This window comes from Dendropsophus ebraccatus, chromosome 9, assembly GCF_027789765.1.
Source record: "Dendropsophus ebraccatus isolate aDenEbr1 chromosome 9, aDenEbr1.pat, whole genome shotgun sequence".
NCBI classification, from domain to species: Eukaryota; Metazoa; Chordata; class Amphibia; order Anura; family Hylidae; genus Dendropsophus; species Dendropsophus ebraccatus.
The window spans coordinates 112,551,744-112,574,494 of record NC_091462.1 but is presented as its reverse complement, the minus strand read 5'-3'; the positions used below and the strand labels follow the sequence as shown (position 1 = coordinate 112,574,494).

At 47.1% G+C, this 22,751-nt stretch overlaps 1 protein-coding gene across 1 annotated transcript; it reads right to left on the bottom strand.

Moving 5' to 3' along the window:
- Positions 1-467: 467 nt before the first annotated feature.
- On the bottom strand, positions 468-11,651 carry LOC138801542 (sulfotransferase 1C1-like). The gene is made up of 7 exons (XM_069984469.1): positions 11,012-11,651; positions 10,531-10,659; positions 2,731-2,828; positions 2,055-2,181; positions 1,430-1,524; positions 1,176-1,356; positions 468-872 (listed from the first exon to the last, which is right to left on the bottom strand). The coding sequence occupies exons 1-7, from the start codon at positions 11,181-11,183 to the stop codon at positions 760-762; spliced, it is 915 nt and encodes a 304-aa protein (XP_069840570.1). The 5' UTR covers positions 11,184-11,651; the 3' UTR covers positions 468-759.
- Positions 11,652-22,751: the final 11,100 nt, after the last annotated feature.

Genomic DNA, 22,751 nt, shown 5'->3' with positions numbered 1-22,751 from the left:
CCCGACTCGGACAGAGGTGGCAGCAGAATACACCACTTCCCTCAGGACAAACAGCAGCTGATAAGTACTGGATCTGAGATTTTTTAATAGAAGTAAATATAAGTCTCTGGCACTTTCATGTACGAGTTGATATGAAAGAATTTTTTTTGTGAACTACCCCTTTAAATAAGGCAGCCCAGCACAAAGTATGATAGGCTTAGATACCGCAACAGACAGTATCACACAAGAGAGGCTTAGATACCACAGCTCAGCAGACAGCATCATACATAATAGTATTAGATACAGAAGCTCAATAGAAAGTATCACACTTAAGATTAGATACATAGCTCAGCAGAAAGTATCACACTTAGATTTACAGTTCAATAAAGATTACCACGTATGAAAGGATTAGGTACCTCAGCTCTGCAGAAATTATCACACGTGGCAGAATTAGATACAGCAGATCAGCAGACAGTATCACACATGAAAAGCTTAGATATATAAACTTTAATATCTCATCTAAAAATACAATTTATTGTTGAATTAAATATACAGAAAACCAGGATCTCACAGACTTTACATCATCTAATGTTTGGCTTATGGGGACAAATGTATGTCCGTGTTCTCAAGTCTGTATCCTGTATCATTCTGTGGTTTGTAGTTCTACAGTGGCTGTACACCCCCCTGCCTTATAAACCCCATATCCAAAGGGTTAAACTTTACTTATAATGTCCTGGTGGGCGATCGATCTGTGAGCAGTGCGGGAATCGTTCATCATCCTCAGAGCTGAGTGCGGAAAGTCAGGTCTGTCCCCTCCATCCTCCTCCAATATTCCTTCTCAAAGATTTCATCCTGTGCCACCGTGAAATGGTTCCTCCAGTCTCCAACAATGCCTAAGTAAGAGAAGTCCAGATACAAGTCATACAGATTTTGAAGTATTTCATGTCATTTGCACCTAGAGCTGCGGAATCTGTTGGCGCTATACAAATAAATATTATTATTATTATTATTATTATTACTACCTAGAGCTGCATCCAGAATTCTTCTGGTTCTGCTTGGAAACACAAAAGTTTTATTTGTTATGAGCCATTTGACCTAACTATTCTGGGGTCTTTGGGGAAACTGGCACAATTCTGATTGCAGCTCTGAAGGTGACTGCTCAGCTTTCAGTACTAACAGGAAGTGGGACATTTTACCTTTCCTCATAAAGGGGGATATGGAATGGTCCATCACGAAGGAGGGGATTGTGCTGTAATTGGCCATGGGGTTTGTCTTCATTGCCTGGAAGGTGGTGTGCTGGTAGATGTCCTCCAGGACTTCCTCAGAGAGCTCCTTCCCTAAGAACCTCATCACCTTCTCGATCTCTCGTCTCGTGTTCTGTCATAAACAAGAAAATGCAGGTGTACCTGGAAATAAGTAATCTAATTCTTTACTGTGTCTGACCGCTCACCTCCATCATGTCCTCGTAGAAGATGTAAAGAACCTGATGATGGTCTTTAGCTTCCCACCAGCCTAAGACATGGTTAAACCAGCTCCCCCAAGTAACTGCAAGAAGACGAAATCCATAATAGTAAAGGGTAACTCCATAATACATGTTTGTGTTGTCACAGTCCCACTCCGTTACTGTCATCATATTCTCCTTTTGTAATGTTTTTAGGGACTGCCATGGGCACGCACAAGAGGCCATGTTCTTATTTTTACCTTCCTCTTCTGTATATACAAAGGATGTGAGTGACACTGCTGGATTTACACCAAGACAAATACTCTGCTTTACTGCTTTTGTACTGATCCTGAGTTATATCAGGTCATGTTCTCCAGTTGCTTTACATAATTTTGCTTGTTGTTTGGAAACAGCGATTTAGCTTCATCCTTTGTCAGAAATGCGACCTAATCGTGGATTTTCGAACCCCCTCTCCCCCAAACAATGGCAAAGTTTAATCCTCACCCCACAAATATTTACATTACATTATACAAGATTTCCTCATACAGCCCTGCTGAAAAATCCAAATACTTAATTTAATTAACTAGTGTTCCCCTTAAAATTTTGTGTATCGGACTGACACTGTGACACCCACCATCTCCAGACAGGAAGGATGAGAAGAAGGTGTCCCAATCTCCAGGGTCCGGAAGACCTTTGTTCATTCTCTGGAAGTAATAATATGATACCATGCAGTCCTTGGCGTTCCTGGCCACGTATATCACCTGTAAAGAGTGGAAAATGGCCTCTTATAGAAGATCACCCAGAGGATGGGGACCCTGTGTGGACCCTCAGCACCTTATTAATGTAAGAGAATTCACTGGATTCCTGCATGAATTACTAATGTGATCTGATTTACCTCTAAGTCTTCCTCTAATATTTACGGGATAGGTCATAGGTAGCTTAGATGGGTATGCCCCTCTGAGGTTGGGGCTAATTCCATATCTTCTTTTCCAGCTTTTCTTTAGTTAATTTCCCTGTGTGCTTTGGGTCATTGTCTTATTGCATCATGTTTGGCCTCAGGTCATAGACTGGTCAACATTGTGTAAATCCTTTGTTCAGCTTCATGAATAATATTGGTTGTTTTTGATCCTAAATTGGGATTTTAATTCAGTAATTCACTTACTCTTTCTGCCTGCCCTGTGGATGTTTACTCCAAACACAATGTGTTTTTCCATAATTGTTACATAGAGAACCATTTGACCACATTGTATTAGTATTCATTATAGAAATCTAGGGAATTTCACTTAATTGCAACTGTAGTTTACACCTACCTTGCAGTCCTGTTCCCAGAAGGAGGGTGGTAGCAACTGGACGGGAAGGTGGGTTTTTAGGATCCGTGGTGGCTCCATGTTTTCTGCTAAATGCAGTCCTAAAGAGAACATGTTAGTAGAGATGAGCAAACCAAACCTCCCAAGCCGAGATTCCTTGTGAATTTTGCAAAACGCGCGGCTTGCGACAGAACCAGACTTTTTGCAATCTTCGTATGAACCTAGCCCAAGGCTAAAGCCACACAATTTAATACACATAGAAAACAAAGAGTCTATGCTTACCTGTCCGCACATCCCTGATATCCTCCTATGAGTCTCTGGTGTTGCCCAATGATTTCAGCGGCCACTTCCTAACTGAGATGAGAGTGACAGCCCGCTCAGCCAATCACTGACTGACTGAGACAGGACAGCGTTGCAGTCAGTGATCGGCTGTCACTCTGGTCTCAGTTTGGAAGTGTAGATCAGCGGGGGAAACCTGGTGAGTACAGAGAGGTAAGTAGTGATAAGCGAACTTACTAAACCGCACTTAAACAGCTAAATGCCTGCAATCGTTTAGCTGTTTTAGTATGGTTTGTTAAAGGTTCGGTTCAAACACAAAGTTTGGTGAAACCTACTGAACCAGACTTTTAAAAGTTATTTATCTCTGTGTGTTAGAGTTCATCCCACCCTGATCTAGCCCTGTAATCTATAGGAGACCACAAAACATGACACTACCATCATTCTCTACCCAAAAAGAAATGGCTCATAACTAGTCATGAGCGAACGTGCTCGTCCGAGCTTGGTACTCGATCGAGTATTAGGGTACTCGATGGTACTCGTTACTCGGACGAGCATCTCGGGATACTCGAGGAAATTTCATCATCTGTTTCCTGTAAGTTTGGGCGCTATTTCTCAGCCAATAAACATGCAGGAGACTCTTTGGTACATCCTGCAATGACGTGGGACCCATACATGTCGATAGCAGCGATTGGTTGGCCAGATCAGATGACCCTGTCATATAAAACTCGACGCCGGCAGTGCTCGCTTCAGACGCATGCTGTGAGAGATCAGGGACAGAGCTGCTGCTGGTCAGGGAGAGAGTCAGTGTAGGATTTAGCCTTCCAGTAGGCACGGTATATAATAGCAATATAAACAAACAGGGCTTAATAGCTTTTATTAATACTATTACTACAGACTGCTGGCTGGGAGTTGCAGTGCTGCTCCCGCGATTTAACCAGCACACTGTGGTGACCGGCTGCTGGCAGAAAGGGGGCATTAGGTGTTGCATACAGACCCCTAAGAAGTGCTCAGTGTACTCCTTTTTGATTTTGGGGCTGGTGGTCCTGGTGTACTACACTGTATAGCTGGGATTTGTAGTGCATCCTGCATAGAACTTCACTGCTCATTGTTTTGGGGTGACAGAAAGTGTGTACAGTTGTTGCCCATACCAGATAGCGCCGTCAAGCACCCCCTAAACTAGTATGTACTGCACTGTATTTCTGGGATTTGTAGTGCATCCTGCATAGAACTTCACTGCTCATTGTATTGGGGTGACAAAGTGTGTACAGTTGGTGCCTATACCAGATAGCACCGTCAAGCCCCCCCAAACTTGTGTGTACTGCACTGTATAGCTGGGATATGTAGTGCATCCTGCATAGAACTTACTTCACTGCTCATTGTATTGGGGTGACAAAGTGTGTACAGTTGGTGCCCATACCAGATAGCCCCCCCTAAACTAGTATGTACTACACTGTATCGTTGGGATTTGTAGTGCATCCTGCATAGAACTTCACTGTTCATTGTATTGGGGTGACAGAAAGTGTGTACAGTTGGTGCCCATACCAGATAGCACCATTAAGCCCCCCCTAAACTAGTGTGTACTAGACTGTATTGCTGAGATTTGTACTGCATCTTGCATAGAACTTTACTGCTCATTGTATTGGGGTGACAGAAAGTGTGTACGGTTGGTGCCCATACCAGATAGCACCCCCTAAACTAGTGTGTACTACACTGTATTGCTGGGATTTGCAGTGCATCCTGCATAGAACTTCACTGCTTATTGTATTGGGGTGACAGAAAGTGTGTACAGTTGGTGCCCATACCAGAGAGTGAGGAACTGGTGGATGAGGACAAGGTGACTGACCCGAGCTGGGTGGATAAGCCTAGTGAAGACCGTGCTTCTGAGGGGGAGGCAAGTTCACCCGCAGGACCAGTTGGAAGAGGAAGAGGGGTGAGCAGAGGGAGAGGCAGGGGCAGAGCGAGTAGATCAGCAACTGTTTCACGGAGTCAAACCCCCGTGGCCAGGGCTAGATGTTTTGAAGTCTGGAGGTTTTTTAAAGAAACTGCGGATGACCGATGGACTGTAGTGTGCAACGTGTGCCACGCCAGGATCAGCAGGGAAGCCACCACTACCAGCCTAACCACTACCAGCATGCGCAGGCATATGAGTGCTAAACACCCCACTCAGTGGAACCAAGGTTGTTCAGTGACTGCAAGTCGCACCCCTGCTTCTTCCCCTGTGTCACGTGCTGGCTCTGTCAGTCCCCCTGCCAATCGCCTGCCCCCCTGCCCCCCCCCCCCCCCCCCCCCCCCCCCCCCCCGCCGGTCAACCAGCCTGCTATTTTTTTTTTTTTTTACTCTTACTCTACTGTGTCAGGCCTAATTTTTGTGAGGTTCCACGCCTGTCTCATCTAACGCCGGTAATGGCCACTTTATGTTTTTTTATTTTCTAACCTTCAATTTAAATTTTAAAATCAAATCGACTTCAATTCAAGTGCAATTTTGCAGGGCTGTCTGGTCATCTATTGTATCTCCAAGATACACGCCACTGTTCAAAGGAACAGACAGTGATAATGGTGGATCCTAATTTAGCATCCTTATGTTATCCATTTCGAATCATATAATCTGTGGATGTCAAATTCCGGGGGTTCTCTGCCGTCCTTTCATTTTTTAGCTCTGGGCCTCTTAAGAAGACTGTATTGTTATTCTTAGTCCCTACCTCCAAAGAGATGCCTATCACGCACGTGGTCTCTTAAGCAGACTGTATTGTTCTCTGTGTCCTCACTGCCATGCTCTGACGTCACACTACGTCTGCAGAGGAGCGGGACCGCCAACCAGCCAGCTGTTTTATTTTAGTTTTTTTTGGTCTAGCCTCACCACTCCCGGTCGAGAGGCATCAGGTGTACCCTTGACGGTGACTGACAGCTGGCCTAGCCAGTTAGCTGTCAGCACCCAGGTTCGTGTGGTTTCGTCTGACAAGGGGCGGAACCTGGTGGCGGCTCTGCAACTCGGCAGCCTCACACATGTACCATGCCTGACCCATGTCTTCAACCTAATGTTGCTGTGGTTCCTTAAAACTTACCCCAATGTGGCTGACTTGCTCAACAAGGTGCACCGCATCTGTGCGCATTTCCGCAAGTCAACTGGCATCCATGTTGACTACTGCTGACTACTGGTGTGCCTGCCCTTGCCTCCATGTTGGCCACTGCTTGGCCTTAACTGGCATCCATGTTGACTACTGGTGTGCCTGCCCTTGCACCCCTGAGGAAGTCCGAGGGTACGGACGGAACGCGTGGGGCTCTGTGGTCGGCACCCCAGTCCATCCCTGTCCCCATAATAAGGTGATATATAGCCTTGGTCATTTTCTCTCATAGTTATATATTCATTTTTCCTCCAGCATTACTTATCTCTATCATACATCTTTTGTACACTTTATATGTATTGTTGAGCTGTGGTGGTCTTTTTGTTTATGGATACATTCATATTCTACTTGCTGTATATGTGCATGGGACAGGGACATTGTATGTATTGTATATGGGGTTGCCACCTTGGATAGCATTAGATCTTATGCTTTCCCTTTAGGTTTTTTTGGATTTTCAAATGGTTTTAATGGGGATCTTTTATTTGTATTTTTGTACCTGATTAAATAAAGTACCTTTATATATCCAATATTCTGGTGTGCCGGTGTTACCATTATAGTACACGTCTTTTGCCTTTTCTCATGCTTAGTCTTTTTCATGTACTGGTACTGTGCACCCAACCTATCATTCTTGTGAGCTGTGCATATCCTACCTCTCTTGTTTCCCTGGCATCCATGTTGACTACTGCTGGGCCTTAACTGGCATCCATGTTGACTACTGCTGGGCCTTAACTGACATCCATGTTGACTACTGCTGGGCCTTAACTGGCATCCATGTTGACTACTGCTGGGCCTTAACTGACATCCATGTTGACTACTGCTGGGCCTTAAATGGCATCCATGTTGACTACTGGTTTTGGACAACACAGATTACTGGGTGTTCACTCTCCTGGACCCTTGGTAAAAACAGAACTTTTCCACTGTCATTCCTGCCGAGGAACGCAGTATGAGAGTGAATCAATATCAACAGGCCCTGGTGCAGAAGCTGAAAATGTACTTCCCATCTGACACCACTAGCGCCAGAAGATGTAGATCTGTGGGCCAAAGAGCAGGGGAGAGGAGAGGGTGGAGCAGGCAGCTTGTCAAGGGGCAGGGGAACACTCTCCAAGGCCTTTGACAGTTTCATGGCACCCCAGCAAGACTATGTCAACCGTCCCCAGTCTAGACAGAGTAGGGGGGAAGCCTTCAGGAAGATGGTGAGGGAGTACCTTGCTGACCATACCACCGTCCTTCCCGATCACTCTGCTACCTACAACTACTGGGTTTCAAAGCTGGATACGTGGCCCCAACTGGCGCTTTACGCCTTGGAGGTGCTGGCCTACCCTGCCGCTAGCGTGTTGTCAGAGCGGGGCTTCAGTGCAGCTGGTGCCATCATCACTGATAAGCGCACCCGCCTGTCCACTGACAGTGCTGACAGGCTGACATTTATAAAAATGAACAAAGCCCGGATTTCACCGGAATTCAACTGTCCACCCGGGGAAAGCAGCTGAACATGAGGATTCTTGGCATCTCCTCTCTTCCTCCTCCTCTTCCTACAATTCTCAGCAACTGCCAAGCAGGGTCTGGCCTAATGGTTCTCTGTGTCCTCACTGCCATGCTCTGACGTCACACTACGTCTGCGGAGGAGCAGGACTGGTTGCCGGGGGCCCGCCGATCGCGCCACCGCCAACCAGCCTGCTGTTATATTTTATTTTTTTTGTGTAGCCGTGGTCGGGGCCTCACCACCCCCGGTCGAGAGGCATCAAGTGTACCCTTGATGGTGACTGACTGACAACTGGCCTAGCCAGTTAGCTGTCAGTTAGCTGTCAGCACCACTACATATCCCAGCCCCTGGACTCACTCCAATTTTTGGGTGGGCTCACTTGTAATGGCTCTCTGTGTGTTGAATGCCATGCAGTGTCTGGCCTAATTTTGGAAGGCTCACTAGCTTCCTCACTCACTTGTAATAGTTCTCTGTGTGTTCAAGGCCCTGCACTGTCTGACCTAATTTTGGGGAGCCTCACTAGCTTCCTCACTCACTTGTAATGGTTCTCTGTGTGCTGAATGCCATGCTGTGTCTGGCCTAGTTTTGGGGAGCCTCACTAGCTTCCTCACTCACTTGTAATGGCTCTCTGTGTGTTCAAGGCGCTGCAGTGTCTGGCCTAGTTTTGGGAAACCTCCTTTTTGCAGGGCCTTAACTGGCATCCATGTTGACTACTGCTGGGCCTTTACTGGCATCCATGTTGACTACTGCTGGGCCTGCCCTTGCCACCTTTTTGCTGGGCCTTAACTGGCATCCATGTTGACTACTGCTGGGCCTTTACTGGCATCCATGTTGACTACTGCTGTGCCTGCCCCTTTTTTTAAAAAAAATTTATTATTTGTATAGCGCACACAGATTCCGCAGCGCTTCACCTATCTGTATGATTTTGGGTGTGGGAGGAAACCGGAGTACCCGGAGGAAACCCACGCAAACACGGAGAGAACATACAAACTTTTTGCAGTTGTTGTCCTTGGTCGTATTTGAACCCAGGACTCCAGCGCTGCAGGGCTACAGTGCTAACCATTGAGCCACCATGCTGCCCTTGCCTCCATGTTGGCTACTGCTGGGCCTTTACTGGAATCCATGTTGACTACTGTTGTGCCTGCCCTTGCCTCCATGTTGGCTACTGCTGGGCCTTAACTGGCATCCATGTTGACTACTGCTGGGCCTTAACTGGCATCCATGTTGACTACCGCTGACTACTGGTGTGCCTGCCCTTGCCTCCATGTTGGCTACTGCTGGGCCTTAACTGGCATCCATGTTGACTACTGCTGACTACTGGTGTGCCTGCCTTTGCCTCCATGTTGGTTACTGCTGGGCCTTAACTGGCATCCATGTAGACTACTGCTGGGCCTTTACTGGCATCCATGTTGACTACTGTTGTGCCTGCCCTTGCCTCCATGTTGGTTACTGCTGGACCTTAACTGGCATCCATGTTGACTACTGCTGGGCCTTAACTGGCATCCATGTTAACTACTGCTGGGCCTTAACTGGCATCCATGTTGACTACTGCTGGGCCTTAACTGGCATCCATGTTGACTACTGCTGACTACTGGTGTGCCTGCCCTTGCCTCCATGTTGGCTACTGCTGGGCCTTAACTGGCATCCATGTTGACTACTGCTGGGCCTTAACTGGCATCCATGTTGACTACTGCTGGGCCTTAACTGGCATCCATGTTGACTACTGCTGGGCCTTAACTGGCATCCATGTTGACTACTGCTGACTACTGTGGTGCCTGCCCTTGCCTCCTTGTTGGCTACTGCTGGCCTTAACTGGCATCCATGTAGACTACTGCTGGGCCTTTACTGGCATCCATGTTGACTACTGCTGTGCCTGCCCTTGCCTCCATGATGGCAACTGCTTGGCCTTAACTAGCATCCATGTTGGCTACTGCTGGGCCTTTACTGGCATCCATGTTGACTACTGCTGACTACTGTGGTGCCTGCCCTTGCCTTCATGTTGGCTACTGCTGGGCCTTAACTGGCATCCATGTTGACTACTGCTGACTACTGGTGTGCCTGCCCTTGCCTCCATGTTGGCTACTGCTGATCCTGCCTGGCCTCCATGTTAACTACTATTGCTCCTGCCCTGCCTCTATGTTGGTTACTGTTGCTCCTGTCTGGCCTCCATGTTGGTTACTGTTGCTCCTGCCTGGCCTCCATGTTGGCTACTGCTGATCCCGGCAGTTCTCTGTGTGCTCAATGCCATGCAGTGTTTGGCCTAATTTTGGGGAGCCTCCCTTTCTTCCTCACTCACTTTTAATGGCTCTATGTGTGCTCACTGCCATGCTAGGTCTGGTATAATTTTTGGAAGGCTGACTGGCTACCTCTTCTACCTTGTTCACTCTGTCCTCACCGCTATGCTGTGTCAGACTGAATTTTTGGGTGGTTCATGATAAGCTACCTCTGTTTTAATGGTTCCCTGTGTTCTCACTGCCATGCTGTGTCAGGATGAGTTTTTGGGTGGTCCCTATGCCTACCTCTGTTTTAACCAGGCTGTTGCACAGAATTAGGCATAATGGTGCCATTAGGCAGCCTCACAGGCATGCATACATGCTGCCCCTGCTGTTTCCTGTCCATTTCCGTTTTTCCATCAATTTCTGAGGTTGACAGGTTTTCACACGACTTCCCCTTTACCGAACCTGAGTCCCCTCAAAAAATGCTCGAGTCTCCCATTGACTTCAATGGGGTTCATTACTCTGAACGAGCACTCGAGTATCGGGAGATATTCGGTTCGAGTAACGAGCACCCGAGCATTTTAGTACTCGCTTATCACTACTCATAACAGCAAGTAATAGAAGTCAATCAAGTACACTGGAGATAAAGAGATGATAGACTGTAGGGATGGAGACAGAAAGGTGTAAAGGTTTAATATAGTCCTCACCTGAAGGGACGGGTTTTGGAGCTACCGCTTCCAAAAATGGGTGCTTGTCATAGGTCGGTGCCCGGCGGCATCTTTCGGCATTACCTTCCAAACATATCATATCCACAATCTCCTGCATCCATGTGGTGCCTTCAAAGGAAAACGTTTTGATGCTATAGAGCTTGAACAAAATTACTGGAACAAAAACAGCACCACACTTATCTACAGGCTGTGTCTGGTATTGCAGCATAGTCAAATTTAGTAGAACTGAGCAGCAGTAGTAGACACAACCAATGGACAGGGGTGGTGATGTTTCTGGAAGAAGTCAGCCATGTTTTTCTAACATTATACAATGATCCTGAAAGACATTATTCTCCAGTAACATTGAGAGCTACCAAACAGTTTACCCTTTGTACGCTGCCTCCAAGGGCAGTAGATTTGCGAATGAAGCTCTGTATGTGACTAGTGTATAAGACAGCGATGTTGCGTGGTTTCTCTGTACCTGCTTTCGGATAAGCGGCCACCACGATATCCTCTGGATGTGATTGAAATTTCCAGATGTCATCCCAGGTGTTGCACGTATTCTGATCCAGCGGAACGCCTGCGACGCGCCCGATACACGGCCTCTGCATCACGTAACCTTCGAAGTGTTGGGCATTCCTCTCAAAGGCCATGAGGTTGGAGAAGTCGAAGAAGGAGATGATGCAGGATGATTGGTCAATAAAATGCTGAGAAATTCAAATTGCGGCTGATGCCACGAAAGAACCGGGAAACTGAGGATCAAAGAGGAGAGACTGCAAGGAGCCAGAATTCCTCTGAGGGCTCTCGAGGCGGTTTCTATGGAGAGTCTTACAAGTTCTAACACAAGTTAAAAAAGGTTTTTCCATGTGATCCACTTGTCTGAAATGTGGGCTATGGCCGATGCCTGCTTCGTCCCGTGAAATCTGGCATTTGCCAGTTAAAGGGACAGTACATGTCCTGGGACCCCTGTACAAGTGGTAGATAATCCTCCTCACCGCCCTCTCGAGATCATATTGTTAGGGTCAGCACCTCCTTTAAGCCCATGGTTATGGCAGTCATCCTTTAGTCTGAGTTGTCACTTCTATGCCACCCCCTTCCAATGACAATATCCCGGGTTATTCCGTCCCAATTATTCTTCACAGGACACAAAGTTTCGCAACTGAACTTTGTTCAGGCAAAATTTGTTATTTATAAAATGGCTTTGTATGAAGAAGACGTATCTAAGCCCTCACTTCCCAATGTGCCTTGTATCACAGTAAACACACTAAATCTCTCAGGTGAGTCAGGGGTAAACATCTATTCACAATTAGTCAAATAACTCTTGGGCTGAAGCCCAGGACACTAAACCCCTATTGCTGCAGTAACCTCACCCCTAAAATATAACTTTTAATAAGTGACTAATAAAAGCAGTGTAGAAATTTAAAAGGACGATGCCAGGTGAGTAGTATCAATCACTGGTCGTAAACTGTCCCTCAGAATACCCAGGCTGTCGGGTAATTTCTCACCCTGACAATCGCTATCTATAATCCATATATGTGCCCCTTCAACATGTTTCGACACTAGGCAACGTCATCAGGAAGATATGGCATCAACCACCACAGCACCAATGCTTCCTTTTATGTATGAGTGGGCTAACACATGTCCCAAACACCAATGACATGGGAGCCAATCAGATCTCATCATCTTGGTAAGTCCAAGGAATAACATATAATTGGTAAGAGAAAAAACTTCACCTGTGTAAACATCCGCGTGTAAACATCTCGCCATCTAATTACGTTACAGAGGGGTGGTATCTGGGACCTAGCCCATCCCCACCAGCAGCTGACATTGGAGCAACCTCAACTGACATCATCATCCCCCGCCTGCCGCTGACATCATACAGGAGCGACCACAGCATCATCATCCCCCGCCGGCCGCTGACATCATACAGGAGCGACCACAGCATCATCATCCCCCGCCGGCCGCTGACATCATACAGGAGCGACCACAGCATCATCATCCCCGCTGACATCATACAGGAGCGACCACAGCATCATCATCCCCCGCTGACATCATACAGGAGCGACCACAGCATCATCATCCCCCGCTGGCATACAGGAGCGACCTCAACATCATCATCCTTCGCTGACATACAGGAGCGACCACAGCATCATCATCCCCCGCTGACATCATACAGGAGCGACCACAGCATCATCATCCCCCGCTGGCCGCTGAAATCATACAGGAGCGACCTCAACATCATTATCCCCCGCTGACATACAGGAGCGACCACAGCATCATCATCCCCCGCCGGCCGCTGACATCATACAGGAGCGACCACAGCATCATCATCCCCCGCTGGCCACTGACATACAGGACGACCACAGCATCATCATCCCCCGCCAGCCGCTGACATCGTACAGAAGCGACCTCAACATCATCATCCCCCGCTGGCCGCTGACATCGTACAGGAGCGACCTCAACATCATCATCCCCCGCCGGCCGCTGACATCATACAGGAGCGACCACAACGACCACAGCATCATCATCCCCCGCCAGCCGCTGACATCGTACAGAAGCGACCTCAACATCATCATCCCCCGCTGATATCATAAAGGAGCGAACACAGCATCATCATCCCCCGCTGATATCATACAGGAGCGGCCACAGCATCATCATCCCCCGCTGCCCGCTGACATACAGGAGCGACTACAGCATCATCATCCCCCGCCTTCCGCTGACATTATACAGGAGGGACCACAGCATCATCATCCAGCGCCAGCCGGTGACATCATACAGGAGCGATCACAGCATCATCATCCCCCGCCGGCCGCTGACATCATACAGGAGCGACCACAGCATCATCATCCCCCGCCAGCCGCTGACATCATACAGGAGCGACCACAGCATCATCATCCCCCGCCCGCCGCTGACATCATACAGGAGCGACCACAGCATCATCATCCCCCGCCGGCCGCTGACATCATACAGGAGCGACCACAGCATCATCATCCCCCGCTGGCCACTGACATACAGGAGCGACCACAGCATCATCATCCCCCGCCAGCCGCTGACATCGTACAGAAGCGACCTCAACATCATCATCCCCCGCTGGCCGCTGACATCATACAGGAGCGACCTCAACATCATCATCCCCCGTCGGCCGCTGACATCATACAGGAGCTACCACAACGACCACAGCATCATCATCCCCCGCCAGCCGCTGACATCGTACAGAAGCGACCTCAACATCATCATCCCCCGCTGATATCATAAAGGAGCGAACACAGCATCATCATCCCCCGCTGATATCATACAGGAGCGGCCACAGCATCATCATCCCCCGATGCCTGCTGACATACAGGAGCGACTACAGCATCATCATCCCCCGCCTTCCGCTGACATTATACAGGAGTGACCACAGCATCATCATCCAGCGCCAGCCGGTGACATCATACACAAGCGACCTCAACATCATCATCCAGGGACAATCCCATACAGAGAGAGGCCACCCCCCTGCCATAAAAAATGAACCAGACCATTGTTTGAGTACGAAAATGCCGTAACTTACGCCCGTACCGTAACATGCGGTCCCGTACGTAGTGGTGATTTCTTCATTTTTCCACTTTTCTTTGCCGATCCAAAAGGTTCTGTGGGGTGTCCGGGGCTAGGCGAAGATTTCCAAGTAGAAGACCACTGTCAAATCGCTACGTAGGGCGCTCTGGAAGCGTAAGTAGACTGCGGGCGTAAGTTCGCGGTCCGTACGTAGCCGTCCGCAACTTGCGTAAATCCCCGGCCGGAGTTTAACACGTATATGTCCGGCCGCATATTTTCGCGGCCGGACATATACGTGTTAAACTCCGGCCGGGGATTTACGCAAGTTGCGGCCGGCTACGTACGGACCGCGAACTTACGCCCGCAGTCTACTTACGCTTCCAGAGCGCCCTACGTAGCGATCTGACAGTGGTCTTTTACTTATACGTAGTGTGAACATAGCCTAAATGTGTACTTAATGGAGATTTGAAACAGTTGACATTTTGGGGTCTATGCCAACTTAAACTGGGTCCGAAGAAGGGCAATATTGATCACCTATTCCTGAGAGAGGAGGCGAGAAGAATTAATCGCCTACATAGTCAGAGCCCATTGGGCTCAATAAAGGGTTCTCCTTGTCAGACTTCCTTTAGCCGCCAGACTCCTGTATGATGTCAGTGGCTGGCGCTGGATGATGATGCTGTGGTCGCTCCTGTATAATGTCAGCGGCCTGTGGGGGTTGATGATGCTGTGTGAGCTCCTGTATGATGTCAGCGGCTGGCGCTGGATGATGATGCTGTGGTCGCTCCTGTATAATGTCAGCGGCCTGTGGGGGTTGATGATGCTGTGTGAGCTCCTGTATGATGTCACTGGCTGGCGCTGGATGATGATGCTGTGGTCGCTCCTGTATGATGTCAGCGGCCGGCAGGGGATGATGATGCTGTGGTCGCTTCTGTATGATGTTAGCGGCCGGCAGGGGATGATGATGCTGTGTGAGCTCCTGTATGATGTCAGCGGCCGGCAGGGGATGATGATGCTGTGTGAGCTCCTGTATGATGTCAGCGTCCGGCAGGGGATGATGATGCTGTGTGAGCTCCTGTATGATGTCACCGGCTGGCGCTGGATGATGATGCTGTGGTCGCTCCTGTATGATGTCAGCGGCCTGCGGGGGATGATGATGCTGTGGTCGCTCCTGTATGATGTCAGCGGCTGGCGCTGGATGGTGATGCTGTGGTCGCTCCTGTATGATGTCAGCGGCTGGCGCTGGATGATGATGCTGTGGTTGCTCCTGTATGATGTCAGCGGCTGGTGCTGGATGATGATGCTGTGGTCGCTCCTGTACGATGTCAGCGGCTGGTGCTGGATGATGATGCTGTTGTCGCTCCTGTACGATGTCAGCGGCTGGCGCTGGATGATGATGCTGTGGTCGCTCCTGTACGATGTCAGCAGCTGGTGCTGGATGATGATGCTGTGGTCGCTCCTGTACAATGTCAGCGGCTGGTGATGGATGATGATGCTGTGGTCGCTCCTGTATGATGTCAGCAGCCCGCGAGGGATGATGCTGCTGTGTGAGCTCCTGTATGATGTCGGTGGCTAGCTGGGGATGATGATGCTGTGGTCGCTCCTGTATGATGTCAGCGGGCGGCAGGGCGTGATGATGCTGTGGTCGCTCCTGTATGATGTCAGCGGGCGGCAGGGCATGATGATGCTGTGGTTGCTCCTGTATGATGTCAGCAGCCGTCAGGGCATGATGATGCTGTGGTCTCTCCTGTATGATGTCAGCGGCCGGCAGGGGATGATGATGCTGTGGTCGTTCCTGTATGATGTCAGTGGCCGTCTGGGGATGATGATGTTGAGGTCGCTCCAATATGATGTCAGGTGCTAGTGGGGATGGGATAGGTCCCAAATTTCCTGCAATTTTACTCGGGCCCCCACACAGGGAGCATCCTGGCATGCTACTCCATACTAGATTGCAGTCTTCGGCACCAGGACCATTCGGACTCTACATCGGTACCCCATTTCAGGGTTGATATGCAATAAACCCAAGGGGGAACAAGGGGAGCCTCCTACTTACCTCACCTTATTTTTCCTCACTGTACAGTATCACACGAGGCGCCGCCTCTCGCCTGTTCCCTTTTTTTCTCTACTCTGTAACATTATGGGATGGCAAGCAGAGGCATAACAAGAAATTGGGCCCCATAGCTAACTTTTGATTGGGCCCCCCCTTTGCGACCACTAAGCCTTCAAGGCTAGTTGTAACTGCAACCGGTGGTCAGGACTGCTTGTAGTTAAAGGGATATTTGGAGAAGTAGGCTCGCTTGGTCACCTGGTGCTGCAAATATTGACAGCTCAGGGGGCCCAGTGTATTGCAGGAGCAGCGGGCCCCATAGCAGCTGCTATGGCTGCTACTGTTGTAGTTACGTCCCTGATGGTGAGATGTCATAGGAGTGTTTACACAGGTGAAGTTTTTACTTGTACTAATTATAAATGTTATACCTTGGACTTACCAAGATTCTGAGATCTGATTGGCTCCCATGTCATTGGTGTTTGGGACGTGTGTTAGCCCACTCACACATAAAGGTAAGCATTGAATGCAGTGGTGGTTGATGCCATATCTTCCTGATAATGTCACTTAGGGATGAATCATGTTGAAGGGGCAAATATACGAATATTAGATAGCGATTGTCAGAGAAATTTCCCAGTTCTGCAGTCGAGGTATTCTGAGGGGCAGTTTAGGATCGGTGACTGATACTACTCACCTAACCTCATGCGTTTACATTTCTTTACTGCTTTTATTAGTCACTTATTAAAAGTTATATTTTAGGCTAGGATTTGAGGTTACTGCAATAATAGGAGTTGGGCTTCGGCCCAAGGATTTTTGACTAATTGTATCACAGTATACGTATGTGAATAGCTTACAAATTCTTCCTGTCTTAGGCTGGTTTCACACGCTGTAACTGTGCGGCTGTATTTTTTATGCGGCTGTAAATGTGCGGGTGAAACTACGGCCGTGGGAAAAAATAGACATGCGGCTCAAAACATACGGTCATTTACTTGGAAATCTGGTTCAACTAAAAATAACAAATAAAATGTTAAGAAAGTGATGGAAACACCTCTGGATGCATCTGGGAAAGCAGGGAACACAGTTTACATGACTCGCTATTACCGGGGTTTGCGATCCTCTGCACTATAGCCGATGTCTCTCATGGTTAATATATTGAATTAATAAAACACATTTTCTGTCTAATAAAGTCCCTTTTATTGTTCAATAATTAAATGTAAACGATTCCATCATTTTGCAATTAAATATACTGTTAAAATAAATATATATATAAATAAATGTATATTTATATATATATTTATTTTTTGACAGTATATTTAATTGCACAATGATGGATTCGTTAGAATTAAATTATTGAACAAAGAAACTGTATTTATTTAAACGAAAATGTGTTTTATTCATTAAATATTAATTAGTACAGGAAGCACTATAAGCCGGTAATTCATATGCCGGCAATAGAGCATTCTGTACTAATCATCACTTTACTTTAATGAAAACATCAAATGTTTCTTCTAATTATGTTATGACAATAACATTATTAGAAGAAACATTTAGAATTATATGTGCGCTCAGCTGATTGGCTGATCGGCTGAGCGCACATATAATGAGCCGGTCCGCAGTACAGTGACTTCATTGTGCTGCGGACCAGCGAAGAGGACACATCGGGGTGAGTATAGAGCTCTCCCCACCCCCTCCCCGGCACTGCACCCCTCCCAGCAAGGAAGGGGGGTCACTTAACCCCTTCCTTGCTGGGATGGGTGCAGTCTGACATCAGTCTGGCCCCCCGGGGGTTAAGGGGGATGCAGTACATCCTCCCTTAACCCCTTGGGGGTCAGACTGTAAGCAGCGATCTGTAAAGATGCTGCATACTGTAAGGAGCACAACACCGCTCACAATGATGGGTGTTGTGCTCCTGTTTGTGTGTTTTGTGTGTTTCTCCCTTTTTGTTTTTCAGATATCGGTATCCTGGGGATTACGTCGGATTCCATGGACTACGTCGATGACCAGCGGTTGTTCTTTGAATTTTTTTTAATAAAATGGTCAATGAGGGTTGTGGGGGTGTTTTTATTTGAATAAAAAAATTTGTAAACTTGTGTCTTGTCTTTATTTCTTTACTTTATAGACTTAGTAGTGGAAGCCGTCTAATAGACGGAATCCATTACTAAGTTGGGGCCTAGTGTTAGCCGGTATAAAATGGCTAACACTAACCCCCCATTATTACCCCAGTACCCAATGCCACCAGGGGTACTGGGAAGAGCCGGGTGCCAGTGGTCCCGGAGCGTCAATATTGGCGCTCCTGGACCGGGCGGCAGCAGGCTGGTAAGATTTAGGCTGGGGAGGGCCTAAACCAATGGCTCTTCCCACCCTGGTGTTACCAGGCTGCTGGCCTTTGGTTTTTAACCCGGCTGGTTATAAAAATAGGGGGGACCCTATGCGTTTTTTTTTTAAATAAATAAATAATTAAAAAAAAACGCATAGGGTCCCCCCTATTTTTATAACCAGCCGGGTTAAAAACCAAACGACAGCAGCCTGGTAACACCAGGGTGGGAAGAGCCATTGGTTTAGGCCCTCCCCAGCCTAAATCTTACCAGCCTGCTGCCGCCCGGTCCAGGAGCGCCAATATTGACGCTCCGGGACCACTGGCACCCGGCTCTTCCCAGTACCCCTGGTGGCATTGGGTACTGGGGTAATAATAGGGGGTTAGTGTTAGCCATTTTATACCGGCTAACACTAGGCCCCGACTTAGTAATGGATTCCGTCTATTAGACGGCTTCCACTACTAAGTCTATAAAGTAAAGAAATAAAGACAAGACACAAGTTTACAAATTTTTTTATTCAAATAAAAACACCCCCACAACCCTCATTGACCATTTTATTAAAAAAAAATTCAAAGAACAACCGCTGGTCATCGACGTAGTCCATGGAATCCGACGTAATCCCCAGGATACCGATATCTGAAAAACAAAAAGGGAGAAACACACAAAACACACAAACAGGAGCACAACACCCATCATTGTGAGCGGTGTTGTGCTCCTTACAGTATGCAGCATCTTTACAGATCGCTGCTTACAGTCTGACCCCCAAGGGGTTAAGGGAGGATGTATTGCATCCCCCTTAACCCCCGGGGGGCCAGACTGATGTCAGACTGCACCCATCCCAGCAAGGAAGGGGTTAACTGACCCCCCCTTCCTTGCTGGGAGGGGTGCAGTGCTGGGGAGGGGGTGTGGAGAGCTCTATACTCACCCCGATGTGTCCTCTTCGCTGGTCCGCAGCACAATGAAGTGACTGTACTGCGGACCGGCTCATTATATGTGCGCTCAGCCGAACAGCCAATCAGCTGAGCGCACATATAATTCTAAATGTTTCTTCTAATAATGTTATTGTCATAACATAATTAGAAGAAACATTTGATGTTTTCATTAAAGTAAAGTGATGATTAGTACAGAAAGCTCTATTACCGGGAATATGAATTACCGGCTTATAGTGCTTCCTGTACTAATTAATATTTAATGAATAAAACACATTTTCTTGGAAATAAATTCAGTTTCGTTTGTCAATAATTTAATTCTAACGAATCCATCATTGTGCACTTAAATATAATGTCAAAAAATAAATATATAGATAAATATACATTTATTTATATATCTATTTTTTTTAACAGTATATTTAATTGCAAAATGATGGATTCGTTAGAAATAAATTATTGATCAACGAAAGTGTCTTGATTACAAATAAAATGTCTTTGATTAATTTAATATAGTAACTATTAGAGGCATCGGCATTCGGCATCATTCCCGGCTATTTTTGAAGTACTTTGTACGGACCGCCTGTCAATCCTCGGCCGCATATTCAGCCGCAAATAATGGTCTTGTTCATTTTTTACGGGTCCGTTTACGATAGGGCCGTAGATTCATACATAGTGTGCACTGTGCAGCCGCATATCCTATACTTCACAGCATACACACGAACCCTCAAATATACGGGCGCACTATTACATCCGTACATACGGCCGCACTATTACTACGTGTGAAACAAGGGATATACTGTACGTATTCTAGTCACATCTAGAGCCGAATTCATGGTTCTTTTAACACTCGCTGCCTGAACGTGTCTGCAGTTTGTCTAAAACTAGAAAACCAGTTGCGGTCTATCTAACTCTCCGTGCGTTCATTAAATTTCTTGCAAGTGTGCCCAGAAGGCCAACTTGTGCCCTTGTATTGTTTACGGCTCTATACAGTGTCGGACTGGCCCAGCAGAGGATCCTCCGGTGGGCCCCCAGCTTTACAACATGCACAAATACTGATTCACATGTCTTTTCTTACTGTTTCTTCATTGGTGGGCCCCTAGAATCATTTCCTCTGGTGGGCCCCAGATACCCCAGTCCGACACTGGCTCTATATACCCCAGACAGATTTATTAAAACTGAGACAAATACTTATATTTGCCCATATATGCAACCAGTCACGGCTCAGGTTTCATTTTACCATAGAAATAGGAGAATTGAAAGCTGCGCTGTGATTGGTTGCTACAGGAGCTGTGATTGGTTAATATGGGAGCTGTGGAAAAAAAGAAAAAATTGGTCAGCTCTCCTAGAACACCGTTCACACTAGGCAGGAGCGCGTTGCTATGGCTGACATTGCAAACACACAAAAACACAGAAAAATGCAACAGCTCAACGCAACAGCAAGATAAAGACCCACCACAGACATGAAAGTAGTTAAAAGCAGCCCCCCCAACTGCCCAAAAAAAAAATTCCCACAAAAATAATGAGTCTCTTGGTTACTATTTGCAAACAGCGTAAACTGCCTCACCACGATAAGGTGGACTCATATCGAGGCAGACTCTACACTGTAATGGCCTCTCCATGGCGTGTAATACGCCTATGGGAGCTGTGACTGGTTAATATGGGAGCTGTGATTGGGTAATATGGGAGCTGGGACTGGTTAATATGGGAGCTGTGATTGGTTGCTATGGGAGCTGTGATTGGTTGCTATGAGTTCATTTTATTATTAATCTACTATATACTACACAGCTAAACTGGTAGGAGATGGAGTCGTAATCAGCAGTTGCCTGCAGCAACCAGATTCCCAATCTCATCTTTCCAAGGCTCCTTTGAAAATGAAAGTAGCAATCTTATTGGTTGCTATGGACAACTGCTCTCCTATTGGCTGATAACAGAGAAAACCAATGAGTGCGGTATAGATCCGACAAGATCAAAATTCTCCCAGATACCCGATTTGGGGGTCAAATGGTTGAAGTGTTTGGGTAGCTATGTATGACAGACTATGATAATGGCTGATAACAGAGATACTGTATATGTCTGGCAAGGTCGAGACTTTTACCAAATTTGGGGGCAGACAGTGGGCCGTGATAATGGCTAATAACAAAGAACAACGGCAAACAAGAGCTGTATATGTCCGGCAAAGTCAGGGCTAGACGTAGGGCCGTATTAGCAACTGCTGCTGCCCTAGGCACTAAACCTGCAGATGCCCCATCTTGGGAAGCGTGGGGGAGAGCGATTTCGGCCACATGCATTTCTCAACGTGTAGAAAATTGTCGGAATCATGTTTTTCATGGTTTTTAACTGCTTAAAACATAACTTTCCGGATTGAATCAATGATTAGAGCAGTCTGTATATTGTCTGATGGAATTCTCACCACAAGATTGGTAGATTGGTAGCTAATAGCTCCAGGCGTCACAGCCACACCAGACCTGATCATACCTCCCCCCCTCAAAAAGTCACCAGATTTACTGGCAAGTCTGACCGAGAGGTGAGAGACTAAAAAAAATAAAAAATAAATAAAAAAAGTTTTTGCCCCCCTGCAAGGTGCTGCCCTAGGCACCGGACCACGGGTGCCTAGTGGTAAATACGGCCCTGGCTAGACGGTCATGTGAGTTACAGGCTACTCTGCTTTGTCTGCTAATAAAGCAGCCATTCTCTTGAAGGGAAATATCTGCCCAAAGGGCGAACTGTGGGCCCAGAAATTCCTGACAAGCGTATTTGCTTCATTCTTTGAGTCACATGGACTGTGTGTGGTACATAAGGGCAAATGCATATGGGCCTCCACCTCTAGTGATATCAACTATTCCTAGAGGAAGGTTCATATCAGCAGACGTATAATGTAGACCATAATATAATGCTGCTATATGGTCTCTGTAGCTGGCTGCCTATTAGTTGGGCAGCGTAGAGCCCTATATTTGGGTATCATATAATGCTTTTATGTTGACATTGTATTACTCTGATTGGCAGTATGTGACTATATAGGCATTGTATGACAATAGCTTTTGGAAATGGTATGATGTTATTTGGGCTCTATGTGCTTTTTTTGTATGGCCATGTGAATGGGGTGGACCTGTTATTGGAGCACGGTATGACCATGTTATTTGTGAATGGGATGGACCGGTTATTGGGGCACAGTATGGCATTGTTTTCTAGGCACAGTCTGGGGGTATTATTGTACACAATGTAGTTTTGTGGAGTTTAAGTTGGTAATAATTTTCTATATTGTTTTACAATTGTCGCCCTATACCTCTGACTTCCGTATCTCCTTCCAAAAAGGGGATGTGGTGGTTACAGAGTTTTTTCTTCCAATAGACCTTGATCTGACTTTGCTTTCAGTAGCTGACCGCATTTAGTAATAGGCACGTA

Bases quoted from the DNA above. Each gene is read 5' to 3' on its own strand.
- LOC138801542 (XM_069984469.1), bottom strand. From the start codon at position 11,183: ATGGCCTTTGAGAGGAATGCCCAACACTTCGAAGGTTACGTGATGCAG. The intron at 10,660-11,011 runs GTACAGAGAAAC...TTTCCTTTGAAG, and splicing joins GGCCGCTTATCCGAAAGCAG to GCACCACATGGATGCAGGAG. The intron at 2,182-2,730 runs GTAGGTGTAAAC...CACTCTTTACAG, and splicing joins TCTGGGAACAGGACTGCAAG to GTGATATACGTGGCCAGGAA.